At 43.2% G+C, this 23,326-nt stretch overlaps 1 protein-coding gene across 2 annotated transcripts in view; it reads right to left on the bottom strand.

Moving 5' to 3' along the window:
* Nucleotides 1–23,326, bottom strand: part of fstl4 (follistatin-like 4) — a 108,694-nt gene that overhangs the window by 18,640 nt on the left and 66,728 nt on the right. For both annotated transcript variants that reach the window (XM_031571451.2, XM_031571452.2), the window contains exons 5-6: nucleotides 14,943–15,133; nucleotides 14,528–14,648 (exon numbers count right to left, since the gene is read on the bottom strand). In XM_031571451.2, the coding sequence (XP_031427311.1) occupies nucleotides 14,528–14,648; nucleotides 14,943–15,133 (312 nt within the window). The remainder of the gene's footprint in view (nucleotides 1–14,527; nucleotides 14,649–14,942; nucleotides 15,134–23,326) is intronic.

Genomic DNA, 23,326 nt, shown 5'->3' with positions numbered 1-23,326 from the left:
AAAAATACCCCGAGGTGAGCGCAGTGCAGCATAGACTAATGTCCCTCAGTGCTTTGAGATGGCACCAGGCCGAAAAGCAACCACTGTGATTGTTTACCAGCCCACTACACTTGCCATGGCCTCCTTCGCCGAGAAGCGCCAACAAATTACAAATCCTCTGACGGGCTTGGTTCCCCTTGTTGGGTAAGCTTGACACGGCATTATCTACTTAATGACTCTCACATCCCCCCTCGCTCTTTCCAAAAATAGCCCTGTGTACCCCGTAATTGACTTTTCTAGGTTTTTTTTTTCTCTCTTCTGTCTGCCATAGCAAGACAGGGCAACGGAGTCACGTCTGGGCAGAAAGGAACAAATACGAATGCCGAGCACGGGCGCTCCCTCAGCAGGGAAAGCTAACAGTAGCTTCTGACTGTGCCTCAGAGCTGAGCCCCCTCCACCCCAACACCAAACCCACCCCCCCTCATTACGCAGCCCCAGACGTGCTTAAATAAGACATCCCTCAGAACAAAAGGAGGAGGAAAGAGGTGGATGGCTGTAGGCAGAGGACCAGGGATGAGAGCGCGGGGAGACGCACAAGGTGCATTTCTGATTCCGTCTCCTTGCACATCCCTCCCACCCAGATGCTAATGACACGGTGATGAAGTTTTCAGTGTGTTGCCTGAGACACGCTGGCACTCTGCATTATATCAGCTGGCATGGGCGTGAATGATCTAGGAAAACGGAGCACGGAAGGAGACAGCTCTAGCTCGTCCTCTCGTCTTCATGCGCTGTGTTATATATATATGTAATGGGGTCCACGTCTGTCTTAATTACATCCTACGCCAGCTCCACCTACAGACTGAAATAGTTCCCTAAGGCACTATGTGTATGGCAATACGTATGTGTTTGGTTTTAATTCCACAGGACCGAAAATGAGCACAGATAATCTCAACCCTTAGCGTAAAACTGGAAGACGGTAAGATTATGTAAATATAGTCATAATATACATGACATACTGTATTATACGTCTATATAAACGGCTCATGACTGATAGGCAGAATATGTTCCTGTGAAAATTCCCGTAGCAGTCAGAGAAAGGTCAATAGCATCTGCGTTATGTACACTTGTGATTGTTAGAGTCCTGACAACCAGTGGCCTGCATAATTAAGACCATTTCTTCTCAGGGAGCCTCCTTCCCAGCTGTTAAGACAATGTAGCGTAATGAGAGAGGCGCCACAGATGCAGCACTTGCTGCTGTGGTGCAGAGCAAAACAGACCAGAGTCATTTTTACTAATACGCCCACTCTATTTTTAGATTAACTTCTGTTTTAATACCCAGAGAGAAACACTTTGAACAATGTACACCCCCAGCCAAGTGCACAAATACTGAAAGGGGTTTTTTGTCAGTAATTTCAAAGTGCCATGTTGTTCTGCAGAATGAATATGGGAAGTTGTATATATTTGTCTGACTGCATTTTTTTAAAGGTCAGTTCGGGTTGGGAAGAAGGTGTGAATACAATATTTAATCTCACCCAGTCTCACCCCATCACCCAATCTCACCCTTCTTTTTGCACCCAAATACCATAAATCCGAAATTCTGAGGCGCATTTGAAAACACTTCTTCTCTCCTGTTGGTATTTCCTCGCTATGCAATAGACAGACAAGGCCACAAAGCGAAAGATGTCCAAGAACTCGAGATGAAATTAAAAATCAAAGGCCAGAAAAAAAAAAACAGCTCGTCTCCATGTTATTACCTTTGGATGCTATGTGAGGAATATGACTGTCGTCAAGCTAGATTGGAAGCAATTCAGAGTGTGCGAAGGGAGATGGGCAATCAGCAAGGCCCTCATTAATCACACTGAAAAGAGCCCCCTAATCTTCACCAAAGGTGTGGGAGAACCGCACAGTTATTCTAAATAGACAGACTGGCTCCACCGACAAAATGATGTTGAAACACTGGTCACTGTGAGGAATAAGAATAAGGGCTGAAGTGCTTGGTAAAAGGGAAGAATACCTGGAAGAAAAAATTAAAATAATGACCCAAAATCATATAAATCACTATTTGAACAAATATCTATGCTAAACAGGAAGCTGTGAGTCTGAAATGACACCTTTTACATGCTACTTTCCTGGTTAATTTGCATGGCTTTGTAATTGCGATCACACAAAAAATAAAACACCTAACTTTAGTTCCACTATTTAAGGAACGTGTCATTTCTCTCCCGGTGGATCACATTAACCTGCTGGGAGACAGAGGAAAACTACATGATTAATTCTCTGCCTCAGGGTTGAGGGAATGTTTACTAAAACAGGTGCAGTCTGGAGCCCTGGCCATATTTAACCTGTGAATTATTTTAATATGACATGAAAGTCATATCTGTTTGTTTAAGCCACAGTATTAATGTTGGAAATGAAAGGTCAAGTGACCCATTATAAATCCAGTCAGCCATAAACAACAGTTTAGGCACGTGCAGTATGCTGTTCTATTTAATTATGGTTTCAAAAATTAACCATAAAAACATGGCAATGGCTACTGACCCCGATGCAGGTTATGTAATAAATAAATAAATAAATAAATAATGCTGTTTTACCAGACAGTGGGGAAATTGGCATGGTGTGATGTTCTGTTGAACAAGGGATGGGGACATGGGAACACATGTACTGTAATCATAAACAACACAATACATAACAACAGCAAATTGCAGAGAAGTTACACTTATAGCCCAGTATAATGCTTACAGACAACATATGGGTTCTTGTTGATGTTGGCCAACTTAAAAAGGCAGTGATGTGGTATTTTTTCCAACCACCAGATCATTCATTCATAATAATCCATTCATGAGCATGCACAGTCAAACTCAAATATCTCATTAGGTTAATAGCTATGCTATCATTCTTTTTTTTTGGCACTCTGGCTCCTGGAATGCATGATTCATACCTAAAATAACTGTAAAAACAAACGGTTATTCAACTATATATATATACTGTAGGTGTGTGTATATAAGCGAAGTTATGAGGCACAGGTTTTTTGGTGCCATAAATTAGCAAGATAGCAATATTTGATTGGTGCATTAGATGTTGATGTAGTCTGATGTTACCTAAATTAGTCAGCTTGCTAGTTTTAGATAAACTATGAGATTGATCAGGAATAGAATAGAATCAGGAATAAAGAAAATGTGTTCTTTGTTAAATAAAGTTAATTGAAGTACCTGTTGTTAGCCATTCATTTGTGGTGAATATCACACTGTCAAGGCGTATTTACTTCACGTCAATGGCAAATCTGGCAGATTTTTTAAATGCTTTAAATGCAAATTGATATGTGTTTAATTTAAATTAATGAATCATAAAGCATGTGATTAATTAGCTTGAAATGTAATCGCTTGACAGCCCTAATTTTAACATATATTATGATAGATATTTCTATATCTATTTCTATAATTTTACAACATATTTGTCTTGTACTGATACACCGTCTATTGAATAAATCACTTGTAGCAAGAACATCATTAGTTCAAGATAAATTATGTGTAACATCACAATTTATTGTTCAACCCTCTGCCGTTGAGAAAATGCTGTCTAGACACCTACTGCAGTTGTTTTTGATATTCAGACAGTAGTTGAAGATGAATTAAACCAGCACATGAACAGAAATGCAGTACTTGTCAAAAGTGGTTTCTATGACTGGGGCTTATCAATACCTGTATTAGGAGTAGAATATTTAAGTAACAGAATATTGGAATATTTCATGTGCCCCATGCTGGGTGAGTCAGTTATTTCAAGTTTTTTGATCATCCTCAGAGTTAAGCTCCCCAAAGGGAAATTATTCAAAGTTTGTACATTTAAAATTTTCGCTTTGTTTTAAGGTGTATGCATTATTGACACACTAGTTCACTAAACTTGTGCAGTTATCGACTGTGAAGGGTCTGGGTCTGTGAGGAGGCCTGATGTTATCCAATACCAGGAGTTGAGCAAGATTAGATTGCTGTGGCGCTATTTTTAATGACAGCTATTTTCTGGAGCTGTCTTCTCCTCTAGTCAGTGACAGCTCTTTAAATTGGTGTGTTCAGCTGTTTGGGAGGCCAGTCTCCAAAGTACCCGTGCCAAGAGAAGATTCTGTTTGCCCCCTTTCTTTTGCTTTCTGAAATAAACGGTTGTTGGTTCCATGTGGTGATGCTGTGAGTACCAATACTGACCCCTCACAAACCAAACTAAAGCTTCCCAGTTTTTGGCGTGGTTCTCTCTTTAATTATGTTCAGAGAAGATGGGTATCTAAGTCACATTGAATTTGAATGATTTTTTTAAGAGGATGACAGGGCACTATATCTGTAAACTAGCTGGGCATGGGGTTGCGGTTCTGGTATTTTGCTCTCTGTTCCTGATCTCCGAGAGGATTGCCCTCTCCTGTGCCCTTTGCCTGGGCAGAATGTTGTGCTGCCTGTAACACAGGGGAGACCCTCAGGGAGGAGGAGGGAGACTCTGTGGGGATGAGGTGTTGCTGCTGCACTCATTTGTCAGTGGGGCCTTGGATGCTGCTGTGGGATGCAAGTGGTGTGGGATGTGACACGTCAAGACTTGCTGACCTGAGGCTGGTACTCTGTGGATATTCTGCCCATCCTTCTACCCACATCTACCACAAATGAGCTTCACGCTGTGATATTGTTGGGTCACAACAGCTGGCCTAGTCAGCTATAGTGTCTACTCAGTGTTAGGAAGCAACATCATGTTCTGTTAAACATTCTGTATAATAACTGCTATGCCATGTAAAGGTGCCTAACATGATCATGATCATTGTAACCACTTAGTCAAGGGAGCTGAACTTGGTCACTAATATCAGTAATTACATTACTTTGCCATTCCTAAAACATCCTCAATTTCCCTCAACAATTGGTATCTCAGCAAGCCTTAAATTGTATTGTTAGAATGTGAGAGGATGATCTTTTTGAATCCATCATAGGGTGCAAGGACTACACTTACAATTCCCAGTGTTGATACAGCAACAGGACATTAAAAAAACCAATTACTGTAAATACAATTTATATTCAGGATGCTCAAAGATGCAGCATTTCATCACAAATTTTCATTACTCAATCGGACAACCTTCTGAGGATTCCCCACACTCACAGGCCATATACAGAACATGCAAAGGTATAACATAATCTATAAATAGGGTTGCGTAATAGTAAGTGCTCCCATAGATATAAATCCTTCAATTGGGTCCACTCTCACTATAGCAATGGACCTAAAATGTCATACATAATGACCTTGTTGGAATCTATTTACATATTTTGACCTTGTTTATTTATGGCTGGGAGGTCACCCTGCACATCTTCAGGGAAGTGAAGGCACTCAATGATAGGACACCTATTTCCTTTTCAGATGATAAGCAAGCCCTGTAAGAGGGGGAGATAAACCGTAATGACAGCTTTAGGGCGTTCCATTGACTTTGGTCTAATTCCTCTCGACCTGTTTCACTTCATCATCATAATGACTCAGTGTGAACTTTATGGTGCTAATCATTTTTAAGTTGTCCTCTGTCTCCCAAGGGTCAATAAATGACTGATTTATACATGGCCAGAGTAGACTTTGTTATAAATATGTCATTAATTAAGATTGACGTAACCTTGCATGCAAGTTATGTGGACACGTCGAGAGCTTTCCCACCTGTCTAAAGATGTGAGTGGTCAGTGTGCTTTTCATTTTGAATGAGCCTGAATGAGCCATCAATGAATTATTATTTAAAATATTACAGATTACAAAAGTTAGAAACAACATTGATCGGATTCTGGGTGTCTTTCTACTAAAGCAAGTATACTATCTTTGTAATAACAGCTTGCATCAGGCAGAACCTGACACAGATGTCAACCCTTCAGCCAAGCCATGGATCCAAATGTCTAGACAACTCTGCAGAGGCACATGGTTGCCGGGCCTTGGGCGTTGTGACTGCCGGGTCACGTGTGGCCCCTTGCGCCACGCTCCCAGCTCCCTGGGTGCAGATGGCAGAGCCGAGGCCCAGACGGGCGAGCCACCGCCGCAGCGCCAGGCGCGGGGGCCAATGGCCGAGGACAAAAGACAGAAAGGGGAGAAAACAAGCGTACATTCGTGCTGGCACGGCCAGGCTGCTGGAGCGTGTCTGATGTCTTTAGTCACAGGCCTGCGTGAGGAGAGGAGCTCAGGCGGAGGGAGCCGTGGGTGTCAGACTGATGGAAATGTTGAGGGGAGTTCAAGACGTTCAGCACGGAAAGGGAAGGGAAGGGGAGGGGGATTGGGGGGGAGAAGAGTGAGGTGATGGATATGAAGAGAAATCCCATTTCCTTCTTTCTGTATCCCACAACCATGTTTAAAAAAACAGCCAGGGAAACATACAGAACATGGCACAGCCTTTCAACAGAGGGATTTTTCATCTTCAAACAAGAAGCAAGAGGAATATTTTAGACTGTAATTTATAACCTTCAGAATCGTGACAGAGATTGTAAATTTTCTCATGGAATCTTGACAATCACTATGTGGCTTTACTAAAATAACAAGAAAGACATCAATAAAACTTGATCGGACACAATTGGGTTGTTGTAAAATTTCAGTACACTTTCACATTAAAAACTACAATCTATTTTTTTCTTACCTGTCTGTCATGATGCGAAATATGCAACCTACTGTCACAGATGCAGCCCTGTTACACGATTCATTTTCCTCTGCCCCCAGAGCAGTTTAATCAACGGTAACAAGCCTAGCCTCTAGACATCCAGACACAGACACTCTGCTGACCTCTAGCCAGAGGAGTTTAACAGAACCTCGAACCAGCTTTAATGTCCCTCTCTAGGGAACAATCAGCCCTTCATCTTTTGCAACAAGGAAAAATTGGCAGTTACATTGTACGTTCTCAGCCGCAAAGGAGCAATGGCGCAAATGTGTGCGAGTTAAGTCGAGAACAACAGTCATCTAGCAGCACGACGTGTCGACACCTGGAGCAAAAATTATGGGTTTTACAATTAACGAATCCACAAGGGTGCAGTACAACACCCAGCCATGAGGAAAATTAAAATAAAATGGCTCTTAAAGTGTTCCCGAGGACAAGTTGATTAACTCGATGAGAGCCTTGCCTCGAAGACATAAGTGATATATTAAAATTACAGACGAGATTCTGTGAAGCTTTTGGACGGTTTTCAGTGTGGGAGCCATACTTTACCCAGGTCATTTGTGAGACTGCATAAGAACCACTGAGAACCAGCTTCAGTGTAAACACAGACATACACTACTATAACAGACCAGTTATAAGAAGTCTGAAACAAATGCATGCCTGCTCAGTCAAATTAAATAATCATATAATAATATAATAATACATATAATATAATATAGAATTAATAAACAAAAAGAAGAGAAAAAGAGGAATCGTGTCAGACCTTCAACAAATAACTTACTAAAACTATACAGACATTGTTTAGTTTGTATAATCACCCATTTTGCCTGAAATGTGACTGAGTTGGTAGTAACGTATTGCCATTGTTGTACCTGACCTTGAATCCACATATACTTGGGAAAGAAATGCTTTCGGAATTTCTGTTTAACCATCCAAGCAAAATCTTACTTTACACAAGTACGCATCACACTTACAGTTACCATACGTAATGTAATTAATGCAGGCACCTTTATCAGTCACAGCATGCCCCCAGAGTGCACCCCGCAGCTTCACCTAAAAGCATTGTGAGTCACATGTGCACACGCAGCACAAACCTGAAGCTCATTCTCTTGCTGTGTAGACAGTAACTTTTCCCAAGGAACCAGTTTTATCAGCCCCAAGAGAGAGCTATGCTTTCACTCTTCTCCCTCACTACCATCCTCCCAAATTCATTCAAGTGGCTGGATATTCTAATACGCTGCACAGGACTATTCAGCGAGACCTGAACTCTCGCCTTTGCTTTGCAGCATTGGCCACCACAGCACACACACTACAACATATACAAACAGATTAACTCATAGCCTCTCATAGATCACAGAAGTATTCTACAGCACAAGATTGCTCATTAGACAGTAATAAGGCCACACATTCTGCTTCTGTTACAGTGGATGAAGTGGATTTTGACCAGGGCAGAACCAAGCCATCCTTCCCCACTGTGACGCCTCTCTTCAAATCAAACTGCGGCTTTATGAGCCACCTGTTGTGCGCCGCTTTTTCATTTAACAGCATTGCTCTTTGTAGTGTAACACCAGACCACACAACCTTCAACACTCCCACTCAAAGGCTTTGCATGAAAGCAATGCATTATAAATGAATATGCATGTAATTTTCAGGAGACTTTAAAAAGATTTAATAGACGTGCTTAAGTCTGCAGCATGCTGTTCAAAGATGTAACAGACCCCTCCTGATTTGTATCCATTATTTATATCACTTTTTAAAATCTATTTATGTTCCTGATTTACAGCTCACTCATTTACAGTAACACATAAATAATAATCAGTTACCATCATTATCAGCATGACATCAGTCATCCAAATACAAGCAAGATCATGTCTTGTCTCAGTCGGGTGCTTAATTCATCTGACTATAGCCATGCTCTTTTTAGCAGCTCTAGAATGTTCTCTGAGTAGAAAGACCATTTTCTGTTTGGTCATAAAAATATTGACCATATTGGAGACCCGTCCAGCACAGCTGTCAGAAGCACAGGGGCACATCAAAGGCCATCTGTTTGTCAAAAAAAACCACACCGTACTTCAGTTGTGCTCCATCTGATCTCTGAGCGGGTAAAGGCCTGAGGTACACTTCTGCAGACTCGGCTTTGCGCAACACAGATACGCACATGCGCAGTCAATACGGACACAACAGATGATGACATTTGCGCTATCCGCACCACACGGAGACCATATTCAGGCTGTGTCCGCAGAAGTATACCAAACTGTGTGTGATCCATGCGATGCAGGTCTGTGAAAATGACCGTGACAAACCAATTTATTCCCAAGTAAACAACTCCCTCCCAAATTGAGCAAACACATTTATTTTTCCCCTTGTTGAGGGTCACACCGAAAGGATGACACTGGAAAGATGACATATTTTGACTGACACATGAGACGAACACATGTGCACTTTATGTACAGAGGGACAGATCATACATCACCGTTTCGCCTATGAGGATAGTCACAACACAAATGGACAGGATACACCAGCATGTACGATGACTTGTCCACAAATGTATGGGTCTTTCACCACTAGTGAAATGGACTGTGGTCCATCTGTTGTACAGCTCATTAGACCAGTGCTCTGCCTTTGGATACTCTGTGGGCTATAGATCAATCACCATATACACAGGACACTGTTTAGCTTGTGAAGCCCAGCAGCCTGGAGAGCTCGCTAATAACACTGGCAGCTACCATTCATAGCTAAAAAGCAATACTGGCACTCTGTCACAAACATATGGATAAGTGACAGAAAGAGAGAGGAAGGTAAGGGAGAAATAGAGAGAGAGAGAGAGAGAGAGAGAGAGAGAGAGTTCACCCCTCTATGTTATCTTAGAGCTGAAGTCTGTAGCACACAGGGGGGGGCGGGGGGGATCACTTTTCTTGAAATCTGCCATTTAAGATGTTTATAGATGTTGATCATGATTACTGTACTTGATGAGGTCTGAATGGAGTAGACAAGTACTCAGTATTTCAAAAAGAGAGGACGTCCCTACATTACTATTTAAATATTGGAGCGTTGCTCTCCTGGTCTGATACCACCAACCTACCAGCTCAATTTCTACTGTACTTATAGTCAATTAATATGTAAAGCAGCACTGATTCATAAGTCACCGTTCAGGATTCACCAGTCACTGACCAGTGGGGTGTGATTCAGGCGAATTAACGGTTTGGTTATGGCAACGTCAAAACTGCATGTCCTTTAAATAAAAGCCCAGCACCATCTAACGATCTGAGAATCATTCCTACTGAATGTCAAGTGGCAAGCAGAAAGTAGTTTACTTTGGAAATGCTGATAAAATTTCATTCATCAAGCCATTCACTGACTCAATTAAATGTGTCCTTTTTTCCTTTAATTCTTTTTTTTAGAGCACTGTCTATTATTGACTCAGTGTAATAACAGTGTATTGACATTTTCCGTTGCTCGGTAACAAGACTTGTGTGTAAGAGGGCCTATGGCAATGTAACAACACTGGATGATTATAATGAGGCCTAGTGTTCATCTAAGTATCTGTGCTAGTTTGGAAAAGTACAACGCCATCGAGTCACACGAAATGCAGTGAAAATTAAGGGAGAAATAAACGGCAAGGCTGAGAAAAACAACATAATAGGTAAATTAATTCTTTACAGCCCTGACACAAAACAGATTTAGGTTCAGCAACATACTGAAGCCCAAGGGGCGAATACTTTTATCTTAATGCAAAAATCACACCACACCACCTTCTGCTGCAGTTTTATGATCTGGTAAATCGACATTAAAGGTAAATCGACATTAAATTTCAAATTTCTCTCTATTCTTATTTTGACTAGCATATCGCCATCAAGGACCTATTATCAGTGACTTAATTTCACTGGTTACTTATTATTTAGTAAGAACTATGAAATTACAATTGAGTTTATGAATGAGTACAACTTCCTACAACTCTATTTCCATGCCATTACACAGTTATTACTGATCTGACAAGTCTTTCCAGTGAGGTGTTTACAGTTGGTGATATCGGCACATTTTCACGCCGATTTCCCTGCGTCTGCTGCCTGCGTCACACCGACGCGTATTTATCCTGGCCTTGGCGTGAAGAGGAGGGTAAAGCACTGATCTCTCTCTGGGGCGGTTTTTCGCCGATCAGACGAGCGTTTTCATTGCGGCCCCGTTGCGCTCCCCTCTGATGAAGGTGAGGATGAGGAGGACTCGGCTCCCTCTCCCGCTCCCCACATACACGCACTCACGTTTGAAGTCGGAGAGGAGCAGGGTTCCGCAGAAGACCCGAATCAATGGAGGCATGGTAATGAATTATTTCCTCGTTTCAGATAGAGTCTCGAGGAAAGATAAAAGACGACCACATGCTGCCGTGCTAACAGCTGGGGGCCTCAGTGTGGGTAATAGTGCGCCGGAGCTCAAGGACTTGTGCCGTTTGGTGTGGAAGGAGCTGCGAGAGGGTGGTGCGCCATGCCGATGGTTCACCAGATTCATCAATAGAGCAAACAGGAATTCTGTTAATTAGATACAGCATGAAACAGGAACAACTCAAGATTAAAAGATACCTAAGGTACGTAGATAACTAAGAAGCAATTAAAATACGTTACGACTGACATCTACTATGTGACATTTGTTTCGTTTACACTGCTATGTTCTAAAACGAATACTGGTATACTGTTTGACTAAGTTGTAAAACATAAACCAGATATTAATGACTTCAGCACACTTTCACTGGAAAAGATCACTGTACAGATCAGGATCATCTGAAGTGGATCTGAATTCATATTTGGGGTACTGAGTCAGAAGTGAGCAGGTGACGGTTAGGGGGTTTATGTATTCACTGGTGCTCTATCTCTATAAAAACACACTGCTTTGAGAAGTGTCTCACGGAAAAAAGAGATTATGGCAAGATTGCAGTGGCTCCTCGTTGCCATGGAGACAGTCCTCGCCAGCCTTGCCATCATATGCAGAAGTGAGTAAATCTTTGGCTTTATACTGTGTGACAGCGGGCCATATGCAGGAGCCACAGAGGACATGTGTATGCTTGCATGTGTTCACAAATAAGGATGCTTTCTCTCTCGCTCTCCCTCTCTCTCTCTCACTCTCTCACACACACTCACAAACACTCAATAATGAAGACAAATGAAGCACGAGTCCTCGATGTGGTTCTTTGCCAATTGTAAATAGCTGACATGCAGAATTACCATATAGGCCGTAAAACCTAGAGGAAATTCCAAGAGCAGTTCAGATTACCAATGGGAAAGAAAAGGCACACCAGGCTCCAGTCTCTGGACAGAGAGAAGAAGTTTCTTGAGGAGACTTTAATTTGAGCAATGAAGGTGTCTCTATTCATCACAGAGTGTGTATGTATGGAATGAAGTAAAGCCCAAGTGTGCTGTTATTCTCAACCACGTCATTTCAATTGGCAAAAACACAGAAAGGCAATGACTTTGGGTGACAGACAGAACCATTGTCTTCAGAGCGTGGGTGTAATTGACTCCACCATGGCTAATGTAGTAATTTGCATCCCTGGGAGACCTGTGATCTCCTTGTGATAAGCATACCCTTCTGCTGCCCCGCGTTATCTGCCCCTATGGAGGAGATCCATCATGGCGCGACAAGGACTGGCACGCAGCGGACCCCCCCCGCAGTGCCCTTCAGAGCCACGGCCAGCCACAGACCACCGATTCTAATCCCCCCCCCCCCCCATCACCACACACACACACACACACACACACTACCTCTCTCTCCTCTGTGGCCCCCCCGCCCACCCCTGGCGCATCTCGCTCAGCAGACCTTTCCTCCCCAGGCCATTGCATTCATCCCCCCGCCCCCCCCCGTTCCCCTATTCTCTTGTCTTCTCCCCTGACCTGTTCTCCACCACCGTCGCTGTTTCTGCCACTTGATTAATTAAGCCGATCTGCTGACGGTGCTTGTCAGTGCAGCACACCATGTCCTTATAATTCCGCCATTAACGTATGCCGTGAAAAACAAATAGACCCTCGCGAATAAGAGACTGGCCGACATGTCACCCTGCCGTGCACCTGCTCTTCTACTCTCCTCTTTCAATTTCCCTTTCTTTTTCTCTTTCCCGCTCTCTTTCTCCTCTCTATACCTTTCTCTCTTTCACGGTCCCTCTCTATCGTATTCCCTCTCTCTCCCTCATCCTCTGTCTCTCTCCCTCACCCTCTGTCTCTTACTCTACTTCACTCTCTCTCTTTCTCTCTCACTCTCTATCTCTCTTTCTCTGTCTCTTCTCGCTTACAGATAAATGCAGCATCCACCTTTACAGCCATCTCTGCTACAGTACAAAGACTCCCAAATGTAATGGGTGCTCGCGGCATTTGCAGCAGGCACTCAAACCCACACCACATCCCCGCACACACAGACACACACACACACACACACACATCCAGCCCCAAGTCTTTTTCAGGCCGCTGATATACATGTGAGCTTTGCGGAAACTCTTCCCCCCTTCTGATAACAGAAATCATATTAATGCAGCACAATCTAATCCACAGCCCTGGCCTGGCCTGGAATGCTGCGGCTGTGCATGTGTGTTATCAGCACAGGCCTGAGAGGGAGTTCAGCTTTATCTCTGAGCATCCGCTGGCCTCACAGCAGGGACGGCCTGAGTGTGCATCTTTTTTAAGCGCCGTTCCTTCCACAAGAGCTACGAAGAGGGTGTTCCAGCCTTTTATTTCTGGCCCGCTAAATCAAGCTATTAATATGAATTGACATTAAATAAATGTCACACGCTTGCGTCAGAGCTGAAGGTGAGTAAAACAAATTCCATTTCCGTATTGATCCCTTAGCTTTCTGATGGCAGAGGCTAGTGTGACGTCTTCTGTCAGATTCTTACAAATGCTAGTCATCCCATCAGAGCTTCAGTGCTTCTGCAGGAAATTAAATGAATGATTATCATAATCTATAAAACTACTTCTACTGTGCAGGACTGAACAAAGCTCTCCTCTGGAACCCAGTCGAAGTGGAGCATTTTGAGAGCCACATACGCATTACTGCACACCACAAAAGAGACACCTGAGCTTTTTTTTGTATTGGATCTGCGGTCCCTGGAGTGAATATTACACATTTCATCTCCCAGGATCATAATGTTCTGACATTCACACATGATGAGGTCCTCCAAAACCCTACAAAAAACAATGCCCCCCCCCCCCTCTCTCTACAGTCCAGCCTCTAACCTTGAATGGGGAGCAGTACTGTTTTATGAGTCCCTGCCCACTCCTTCACCTCTCGCATTACCACCTTGTGGCGCTCTGTGTGTATGAGATGATAGCAGAATCACGGCGGCCCATCTGGCCGGTGGAGGAGGAGGAACTGTGTAATGACAATGGCGATTCCACTAAAACCAGTCATTACGGCAGTTAATGACCGCCAGGCTTAATGGACCTGTGTTCTTTTTTTTTTTGCTCCTATTGCTGAAGCTTTGAGAATGGGCGCACATACCAGCACTAATGGAATGATTTATCTACTCCGTCGAACTGGACATGCACGGTAATTGCTGGCGTGCTTTCGATTTGGAGGATGAAATTGTTTACGTTGCTCTGAACTTGGTGCCAGAGGTGCAAGACACTAAGAGGGCATCAGGATTTTGGTAATGTTCAGGGCAAAGTCTGATCACAAACCATCAGATCCCATCACATCTCACGGTGGAGCCGTGATTTGGCTGCATTAACCCAAACGGCCAGGTGCTTAGAGGGACAGCACAGGTGTCTGGAGATAATGAGAACTGGCATGGCGGACTGGCATGGCGGACCTCCGCTCAGCCTGGGTGGGATTCATACCAGGCCTGACCAGGGCCTCAATGACGGTGAGGGGATGGACAGAGAGAAGAGAGAGAGAGAGAGAGAGAGAGAGAGAGAGAAGGAAAACAGCGAGACTCACGGAAGGCGGTGTAGAACTCGTGTAGCGTGAGGTGGCTGTCGTTGTTGTAGTCGTCATAGCGGATCAGGTCCTGCATGGTGCACTCCAGGAGGCTGTCCTCCAAGTGCTCCTTTGTGGATATCTGTACGGACACATAGCAGCACTCTGTGACAAGGGTACATGCAGAGCAGGTACTATGACACTGGAAAAAAAATACCCTCTTAGTATTATTCCATTCCCATCATTCCTATCATTCACATGATATCCTCAATAGCAGCTGCACAGTGCAGTGCAGTCTGCCCTTCAGTGCAGTATCTGGCCTATTGTTGTGCATTTTGGCTCCATTGAATGAGGTCAGCCTTGGCATGGCGTTCACACCCCCTAAATGCTCTGAACTACCCGCGGTAATCCAATTCTCACTTCAGCCCGTGCCCACCTGTGCCAGCTCCTCGCTGCCAAGGCGCCCATCCCCGTTCAGATCCAGGTATTTGAACATGGCGTCCACCAGGGCCCTCTTCTCATCCATGCTATTCCCGTAGCCTTTGTCCTTGCGCTTGACGCCCTTGAGCTGCATGTCCAGAAGCATACTCTTCAGCTTGTTATACTCTGTCATTGTGCATGATTCACCTGGAAGGAAAGAAAGGCAAAGGACTTTAAAGGGACAGTATGCAACAATTTGCGACTTTTTGAAACAAGCAACCAGTGCTGGGATCATCTTGTAATTCATTTTCATGGTAAATAATCATAGAAACAGATCATAAGAACAGATAAAACAATGCCCGATGCAGTCCTGTGGTCCGGGTTGGACCACCCAGGGTAAATCTGCAACATCTACATCGTACCAACTATATTGCCAAAAGACATGAGTTGTCATGCTAGCAAGCCTTTTATCAGTGCCAACTGTGCTGCTGCTGGTGTTTGTAAGGGTTTTGCATGCCTTTTCAGTAGTTAGATTTTGCTAGTTTTCGACCAAAACTCTTTATTGCTGCTCTAAATAGATGCAGTTAAACTGCATGTGACCTTCAGGGCCTCCAGCCAGGTAGCTGCCTGTGGCTGCGGCCTCCTCGTGCGGCAGCTTGTTGAGCCTACAAAAGCTTTGCCTTTGAATTTGTATCTGCAAGACACTGACTCAATGCAGGGGGTCCAATTAATTACCTGTAATCCCCCGATTCACGTGAAGACACAAAGCAAACATTCTCATTTCCAGACACACGCCTTTGTTGTTTTGTTTTGGATTATTATTTTTTCCCCTCCCTCCCGGATCTCTTCCTCCCACTTATGGCGGCTGGACGATTATCATTCAAGCACCGCCTGTAATCCCACATTACTACACAAGACTGTCTGTGATAAGTACACGGAGAGGGGGGATGCAGCCATGATTAATCAAGTGCAACCGGAGAGTTTATTCCGTACGCGAAATAAAATTATGCAAACATGGGCCACCCGCTGGGAGGCCCTTTAGGGCTGCATGAACGCGGGAGATCGGTGTACAGCGCCGGAGTGATGGTGCTGAGAAAGACAGATAGAGAGAGAGAGAGAGAGAGAGAGAGAGAGAGAGAGAGAAACACAGGAAGTGGGAGGCGTTCTTGTGTATTTCCATGAAGTGATAGGCATAGACAGCATGAAAGACCCGGCTGGTATGAATAAGTCATTAGAGCTGTCCCCCATTCGTTCTGAAGAGCGCCGTGTCCTCCCACTGTGAGGAGCGGTCCGGATCGCAACGTCTAATTCTGCTAGATTTCAACACTGATTACAACTAATGAATACAAAAAAGGGAGCACATGTGCCGGAGCTACCGAACCTCAGTAGAAATCTATCATCCCCATAATACATTCTAACATTTAACACACCCATCAAACAGTTGTGAGCTCTAAAAAAAAAGAGCTTAATATTGGATAGTGATATCCACATAGACGTTTGATGATCTGCATGACCCCTGGTTAATGTCAGAATCTGGTCTTCAGTGCAAGTTAATCTGCTAACGTTTATACGCCATATTCATACACAGACTAGAGCCCTCTTCTTTACTCTATTACATGACACTGTTCATTTCAGTGTATTTGGATGTTCAGTTTCTGATCTCATAGTGATCCATCACTGATAAACATGCCAAGTCAAGGGACATAGAAGGGCATTCAATGTTCAAGTTTTCAAATATGATCAGGAGGCGTATACATCAAGTCAGTGCCCCTGTGGAAGATGTCAGTAGTTAAAGGACTTGAGTTACTCTGACAAAACATGAGTCAAGTGTCTCAATTATCCTCCTCTTTTTCTCTTTTCTAAAAACTCTAGTAACACCATACCTTAACTAGCCACCCCCCCCCCGCCACCCCTCTCGCTTTCTCTCTCTCACACACTCTCACACACACACACACACACACACACACACACACACACACACACACACATACACATGTTCTGTTTTTAATACACAATGGATAGCTCAACAGGGTCTATAAAAAATACTGTTTCAATGCTGTTTCTTCAGGGGAGCCAAGGAAAGAGTGTGTCGCTGATGGACTGTGATGAATCACTGTACAGAAGATGATGCATTGAGGCACTTTATTTAGAGTGTGAACATGCCAAGGACTCAGTCCTTTATGATAAGACTCTTTAGAGATTCAACGTTTTTTGTCTTCTTGTCTCATTGTTGCCACACAATCACTGTAGTTTTCAGCTCGAAGAAAATGTAAAAAAAAACTCATAGGTTGTTATCTAATATATGGCGTCCCATGTTGGCTGTCAGCATCTCAAATCTTGTCTATCATTCTGTATTCAACCCCTTCACAACAAGTGAAGTAGTATAGTGTTTTAGTAGTATACTCACACATCGTTAAAACAGTTTAAGCCACTTGGGAGATTTCCCTAGACAATTTGACATTCAATTTCCATATAGTCCATTGTTAAACCACTGCAATAGGGATAAATAAGGATTTAGCATGAGATCTTACACAGTTTAACTTAATGTTGTGGGTTAGTAACCACTTCTTTGTGGTGACAAATGACATAAGGTCATAGACCACCCAGTGCAAGGCAATAGTAGATCACTCTCTTCTCAATACATCTAAACATAAGGTGAATCAATGGGACTCTGAACCTGTTCTTTCCCAGTGACGAAAAGCTCTGGAATCCTTCCAGGTGTTAATGAACACTATTTGCAAGGGGGTTTACCTGTAGAATTTGGCAGGCTCGTTTTGCCAAATGACTGGAGCCTGATGAAACACATTGTGAAATTGTCAGTAACATTGGCACGATCTACACTCATTTAAGCTTAAAACCATTCAGTAATTGCTCCAGGCATCTGTTCAGAGGGGCCTGCCTTGTATGATACCGTAGGAGGTGGTACCTTATGCTTCCAAACGAGAAGCAGCGAGAAAACGAAACCTCTAAACCTATTTCTTTATCTCAGGTTATACAAAACATAAAATGGCATTTGCTGGCTATTGAATGTGTATGTGTTCTTCAAAATACTGTTCCATGCAGCAGTTTTTGTGTAGACATCTTACATCAAATTGAACCCAATAAGAAAGACTTTTTTTTGCATGTTATTCTATTTTCCGTCTCTGTGTCACCCTGCCCAGGGTATTCCTGTTTTTGTTTTCCTCTCTTTGCCCCCCCCCCCCCGACAAGAAGTAATAGAGTGGTATTCTTTCGGTCTTTGCCACTCTGTTCTGTAGCCTCTGGCTGTGGTTGTATTCTGTGCCAACCGAATCAGATTAATGGGCAGCAAATTGTTTGGATTCAAAGAGCCCCACACACACACACACACTCACACACACACACACACACACACACACACACACACACACACACACACACACACACACACACACACACACAGCATGGGTGAAGCAAACTGGGTGAAAGTCAGGGGAAACGATTCTGGCTCATCTGAGGGCTCGAGCCACTCCACTCATTCAAGCGAGGAGAAGACAATCGCGATAAATACACTCTCGAAGAAAGCAGACTTCCCCGATCGCTCGCGCGCCCTCTTCGTGTGTCTGAATCTCATTATGGTACTGGACAGGAGAGAACGAGGAATAGTGCTGAGGTAGGAGCACAGAGACAGTCATTAGCCACATGCTCTGCCTCCAGCACCTCGGGAGGGTGTAAATGAGACCATAGTGGGAGATGAGGAGACGCTGGCAGAGCAAGGGAGGTGCAACGGCTTAGAGGGCTGCTTTTAACCCCCCCCCCCCCCCTTATTTCTCCTGCACCTCCATTGCCACTGCGAATCATCTGCTGAGCTGTCTTGACAAGGCGCAGGTTTGAGATTACCACAGCGCTTCCTGTCTTTATGGTGGAAGCTGAGCGATGCTTATGGCAGGATGTCAGGACAGGAAATTCTATTAATCTGTGTGCGCACAGTGGACATGTCCTCTTTATCGGTTTGATGATCCTACAGTTCATGCACTTGATCCGGCAAAGGAAAACTAAACTTGAGTTCATAATCTTACCAAGTAATAATGACTTTTCACACCCAGTCAAAAAAATAAAAAAAAACCAAGACAGCAACAGTGGAGAAAAGTAATAAGAGAAGAACAAACAAAAAAGTAAACCCCATATAGAGATCAGAAGATCACTTACCCTAAACCCCATATAGTATCAGAGATCAGAAGCAGCACTAACAATATTATCGGGATTGAAGACTTGACAAATATCTGGGCCACAGGTCTATGAAACAGTCTCATACTACTGGAGTAATACAATTAGGTGTGCTAAATCACAGTTATCAACCCATAACTACCACTACTGTACCTCCTGAGTCACACTTATTCTCCTGATGACAGTCACGTGGTAACTACACCTCTCCTGCAGAAAGGATCCCAACCCAAAACATTCCTGACGCCGGCGCCCAGCTAATAGATTACGAGCACAAGTCCAGGCGCTGATTACATTCTTAGCATCAATTTCTCCCAGCCCTGCAGGGTACTGTAATATGCGGTACTCTCCTTACCTCTGGCGCTGGCTCCCAGAGCCGGTCCTGCAGTCTCTGGGGAAGAGCTGTTTAAATTGCCTGGGTAGCAGCTTTGGCAGCCACCGCGCCGTTCCAATCTAAAGCAGCCCTTCTCTAAACAAACTGCCATCATTAGCCTCTGCTGTGTAAGTGGTGACCTTGTCCCGCACGTGTGCCTCCGAGAGGACAATGCAGGTGAGGGCAGAGATGGCTTTTAAAGAATCACCACTGCGAAAGTGAAACATGGCCATGTTTGGATACGTTGTGTCCTGGGGCGTTTTACATCGGAAGAGTGACAACGCTACACGTCGGTTATGGCACTGGTCTGGCAGCGAGTCAAAGTCACACGGTCGTTTTTGAAGTAATGGTCTGCAAAGGTTTTCAAAATAAATCATGAAAAGATGAAACATAACTCTTACCGGCTAATGGCAGTGTGTTCCTGAAGAGGTATTCTAAATTAGCTTTATGGATTTTAAGCATTATGTAAATCAATACTCAACAAGGAAAAACAGGTGTTTTTCTTATTTCATGGGGCAGGTTTGCTTTCATTCATAATTATGCAGCAATGCTGTTATTGAGTAAGAGTAATTAGCCATAGATTAGTTTGACATGATATCTCATGTTTAAGGCTGCTGTGACTAATGCTGGCACTTTCTGCTCATTTCTAACAGATTCTGCCTGTAGACGCTTTGCAGCATAATTTATGCAAAAGTAGGGGCAGGGAGTGACCCATGTCTCTTTGGAAGTTCCTGATTAGGTAATAGTGTCAGATGATGTTGAACTGTGGTTGCTGCTTAAAAAACTAAGACATCCCAGAGACGTTTTGATTTGTCAGAGAATCTATTTTCACACTAGCTCAAATATTCCCAAAGTATTACTTATGTCGATTTAATTATAGTATTTAACATTTTCAATATATAAAATGGTAGTGGAATCATTTCCACACAATGATCTATTATCTTTCGATCAATTTATCTCCAACATAATTCCAACCATGGCACAGTCTTTGGTATTCATTAAATAAAAACAGTGCAAAAAACAATATGAAGCCTCAATCTGCAATTAATGGCTGAATGAAAACCATTAACCAGAGTGCACAGGAAATAACCGGTTGACAAACGGGGGTGGGGGGGGGGCGGGGGGGGGGGGGGGTGTATGGTCAAAGACATTTTGGAACTTTTGGCAAAAAGCAGCCCTTGTTTAGTAATTTGTCCCTGTGCACTTTTACACAATTACCAAGGGCAGGGGTGTTGGTAAGGGGCAAAATGGTAAATGGTGTTGCACGAGACAAAGTTTGATTTTTTTTGTGAAAATTAAAGCTTCAAGCACGGCGAAAAACTAAACCTGACTGTTAGTCAGGCATTTATAGCCATACATACCAGCCATACATATCACAACTTCACTGCATTTACATTTAGCAGACGCTTTTATCCAAAGCGACTTACATATGTGCGACTTACAATGTATACTCATTTTACATTTACACTGATGGCACACTGCACATCAGGAGCAATTAGGGGTTCAGTGCCTTGCTCAAGGACGCTTCGACAGGGAATCGAACTAGCAACCTTCTGATTACTAAACGACTTCTTTACCTCCTGTACCACTGTCACCTATTTGGCATGGAATCAGGCCAATCACTACCACATGTGAGCCCAAACCATATTGAAAGCTGCTAAATTGCCCTGAGCGTGATATCTCTCATTGAAAAAACCACCTCACAAGATTTTATCTAGCAGTGCTTGGCTGGACGTAGCTTATTAAAAAAAAAAAAAACTCTGATTCTAACCTCCTACATTATCATCCATTTACATTTCATTTACATTTAGTCATTTAGCAGACGCTTTTGTCCAAAGCGACGTACAAGGGAGAGAACAGTCAAGCTAAGAGCAATAAAAAGCATGGTGTAACAATAAATACTACTTTACATAAGAATTAGAAAACAACGACCTAGAAAAAAGGAAAAAGAAGTGCAGGAATGTAACTGCTGAAGTGCAAGTTAAGCGCTAGTCAGGTGCCAGTTAGGAAGGGAGGTGCTCTCTGAAGAGTTGGGTCTTCAAAAGCTTCTTGAAGGTAGAGAGGGACGCCCCTGCTCTGGTAGTACTAGGCAGTTCGTTCCACCAACGTGGAACTACAAATGAGATCATCCAAAACTATTCCTCCCAGGTTGCCGTCTGAGCTGTTTAGACCGGGTTTATCCCAATCCTCTAACCTTGCAATGATATCTGTGTACTTTGTACTCAGATTAAATCAGCAGTAAGGGGTTTTGGTCAAAAGCTAGCAATCTAACTACTGAAAAGGCATCAACAGCACAGTAAAATGATAAAATGCTTGCTAGCATGCTAATTCGTGTCTTTTGGCAATATAGTTGGTGATGTCATGCAGTGAAAGCTTTTTTTTACATTTTCGGAGGGTGGTGTGACCACAGAACTGATCAGTGCATTGTTGGAATGACAGGTGTGTTTATCTGGCCTTCACAAGAATATATACCATGAAAATTACTTTGAAGATGATACTAGTTGCTTGTTTGCAAAGACGGCAAATTGTTGCATACTGTCTCTTTAGAGTCGACACATGTGACAGCAAATGTTTTCATTAAAGTCACACTTATTATGAATAAACATATGATGATCATAGACATATTACCATAAGGTGATATGACAGATATTGATGTTCAGTTGATAGTGACACATTTTCCTGCAGTGCAGTTCACTTGCTAACAGAAGCGACACTTCTCACACCACTCTGACAAAATTAGCAACCCCTCTTCACAGAAATGCACACTGGGGTCTCTTTATACACCATACGTGTCACTCATAGTGCTGAATCATACTATTATGGTCTCAGAGGTCCAACATATTGACTTTAAAATGAATGTATTCCTTCTTTCTTCTTCGCCAATTGCCTATGCCTCCTGATTACCATTGGGCTCTACTCACTATATTAACAAGCACTGGAGAGAGAAATGCACTCCAAAAGATAATCTATTAAAAAGAAAAACAGCAGCATCATCATCATCATCAGCAGCAGCAGCAGCAGCAGCAGCAGCAGCAGCAGGGACAGTTGAGATCCCTCTAGAGCTGGAGCTGCTTCTGCAGCCCTCCTGATCACTCAGGTGACTAATTTGAGCACAGTGGAGAAGTAGAGTCCATTTACAAAAGCTCATAATTAAAACCCATAGAAAAAAAAACGTCTCTCTTTCTCTCTTCACGTTCCCTGTTGGTGTCAGGGGGGAAGACATGGCAGGAACAGGGAAACAATGACCCTTTGCAGACAGCTCTCGAGGATAGATGAGAGGGAGTGTTGTAAGTACACATGTATAATTATCAAACCTTGTACTGTATTAGACCACAGGGGATGGGACTTACACTGCAGTACTGTATGTGAGTTTAAATCTTTTCATATGGGCCGACCCATATTCTGTTCTGTCCTGCTCTTAACACAATACTGGGCACAGATTTTAATAATCCTTTAGCGATATCATGCAGACAATCTGAAGGAATTATATATTCCTCTAAGAACAATGTCTGCCATACCTGATGTAATTAAAATGTCACAAAATGGCCTCTTTGTTATATTAGGAGTGAGAGGTCCGCACCTTTAGCATCGCGTTTAGTCTTGGGTCAGGCAGTGGCTGAATCATTAGTGGAGTGGACTGTAAAATAATTGTCTCAAAAAAGACAAAGAGACACTTCTGCAAAGGGTGACTACATTTTCATAACAATACTGATAGAAGCTTTCAACATTCTCCATTTCCATCGAAACCATAGTTTAATTTACAGTAACTGCAGCAAGGTGTGGTTCTGACTGCATATACTGCTGAATTTTCAGATGTTCAGGGCTCAGTCTGACAACTGACTCTA

The sequence above is a fragment of the Clupea harengus genome, chromosome 8 (assembly GCF_900700415.2).
Source record: "Clupea harengus chromosome 8, Ch_v2.0.2, whole genome shotgun sequence".
NCBI lineage: Eukaryota > Metazoa > Chordata > Actinopteri > Clupeiformes > Clupeidae > Clupea > Clupea harengus.
This window is presented reverse-complemented; position numbering and strand designations above follow the sequence as displayed.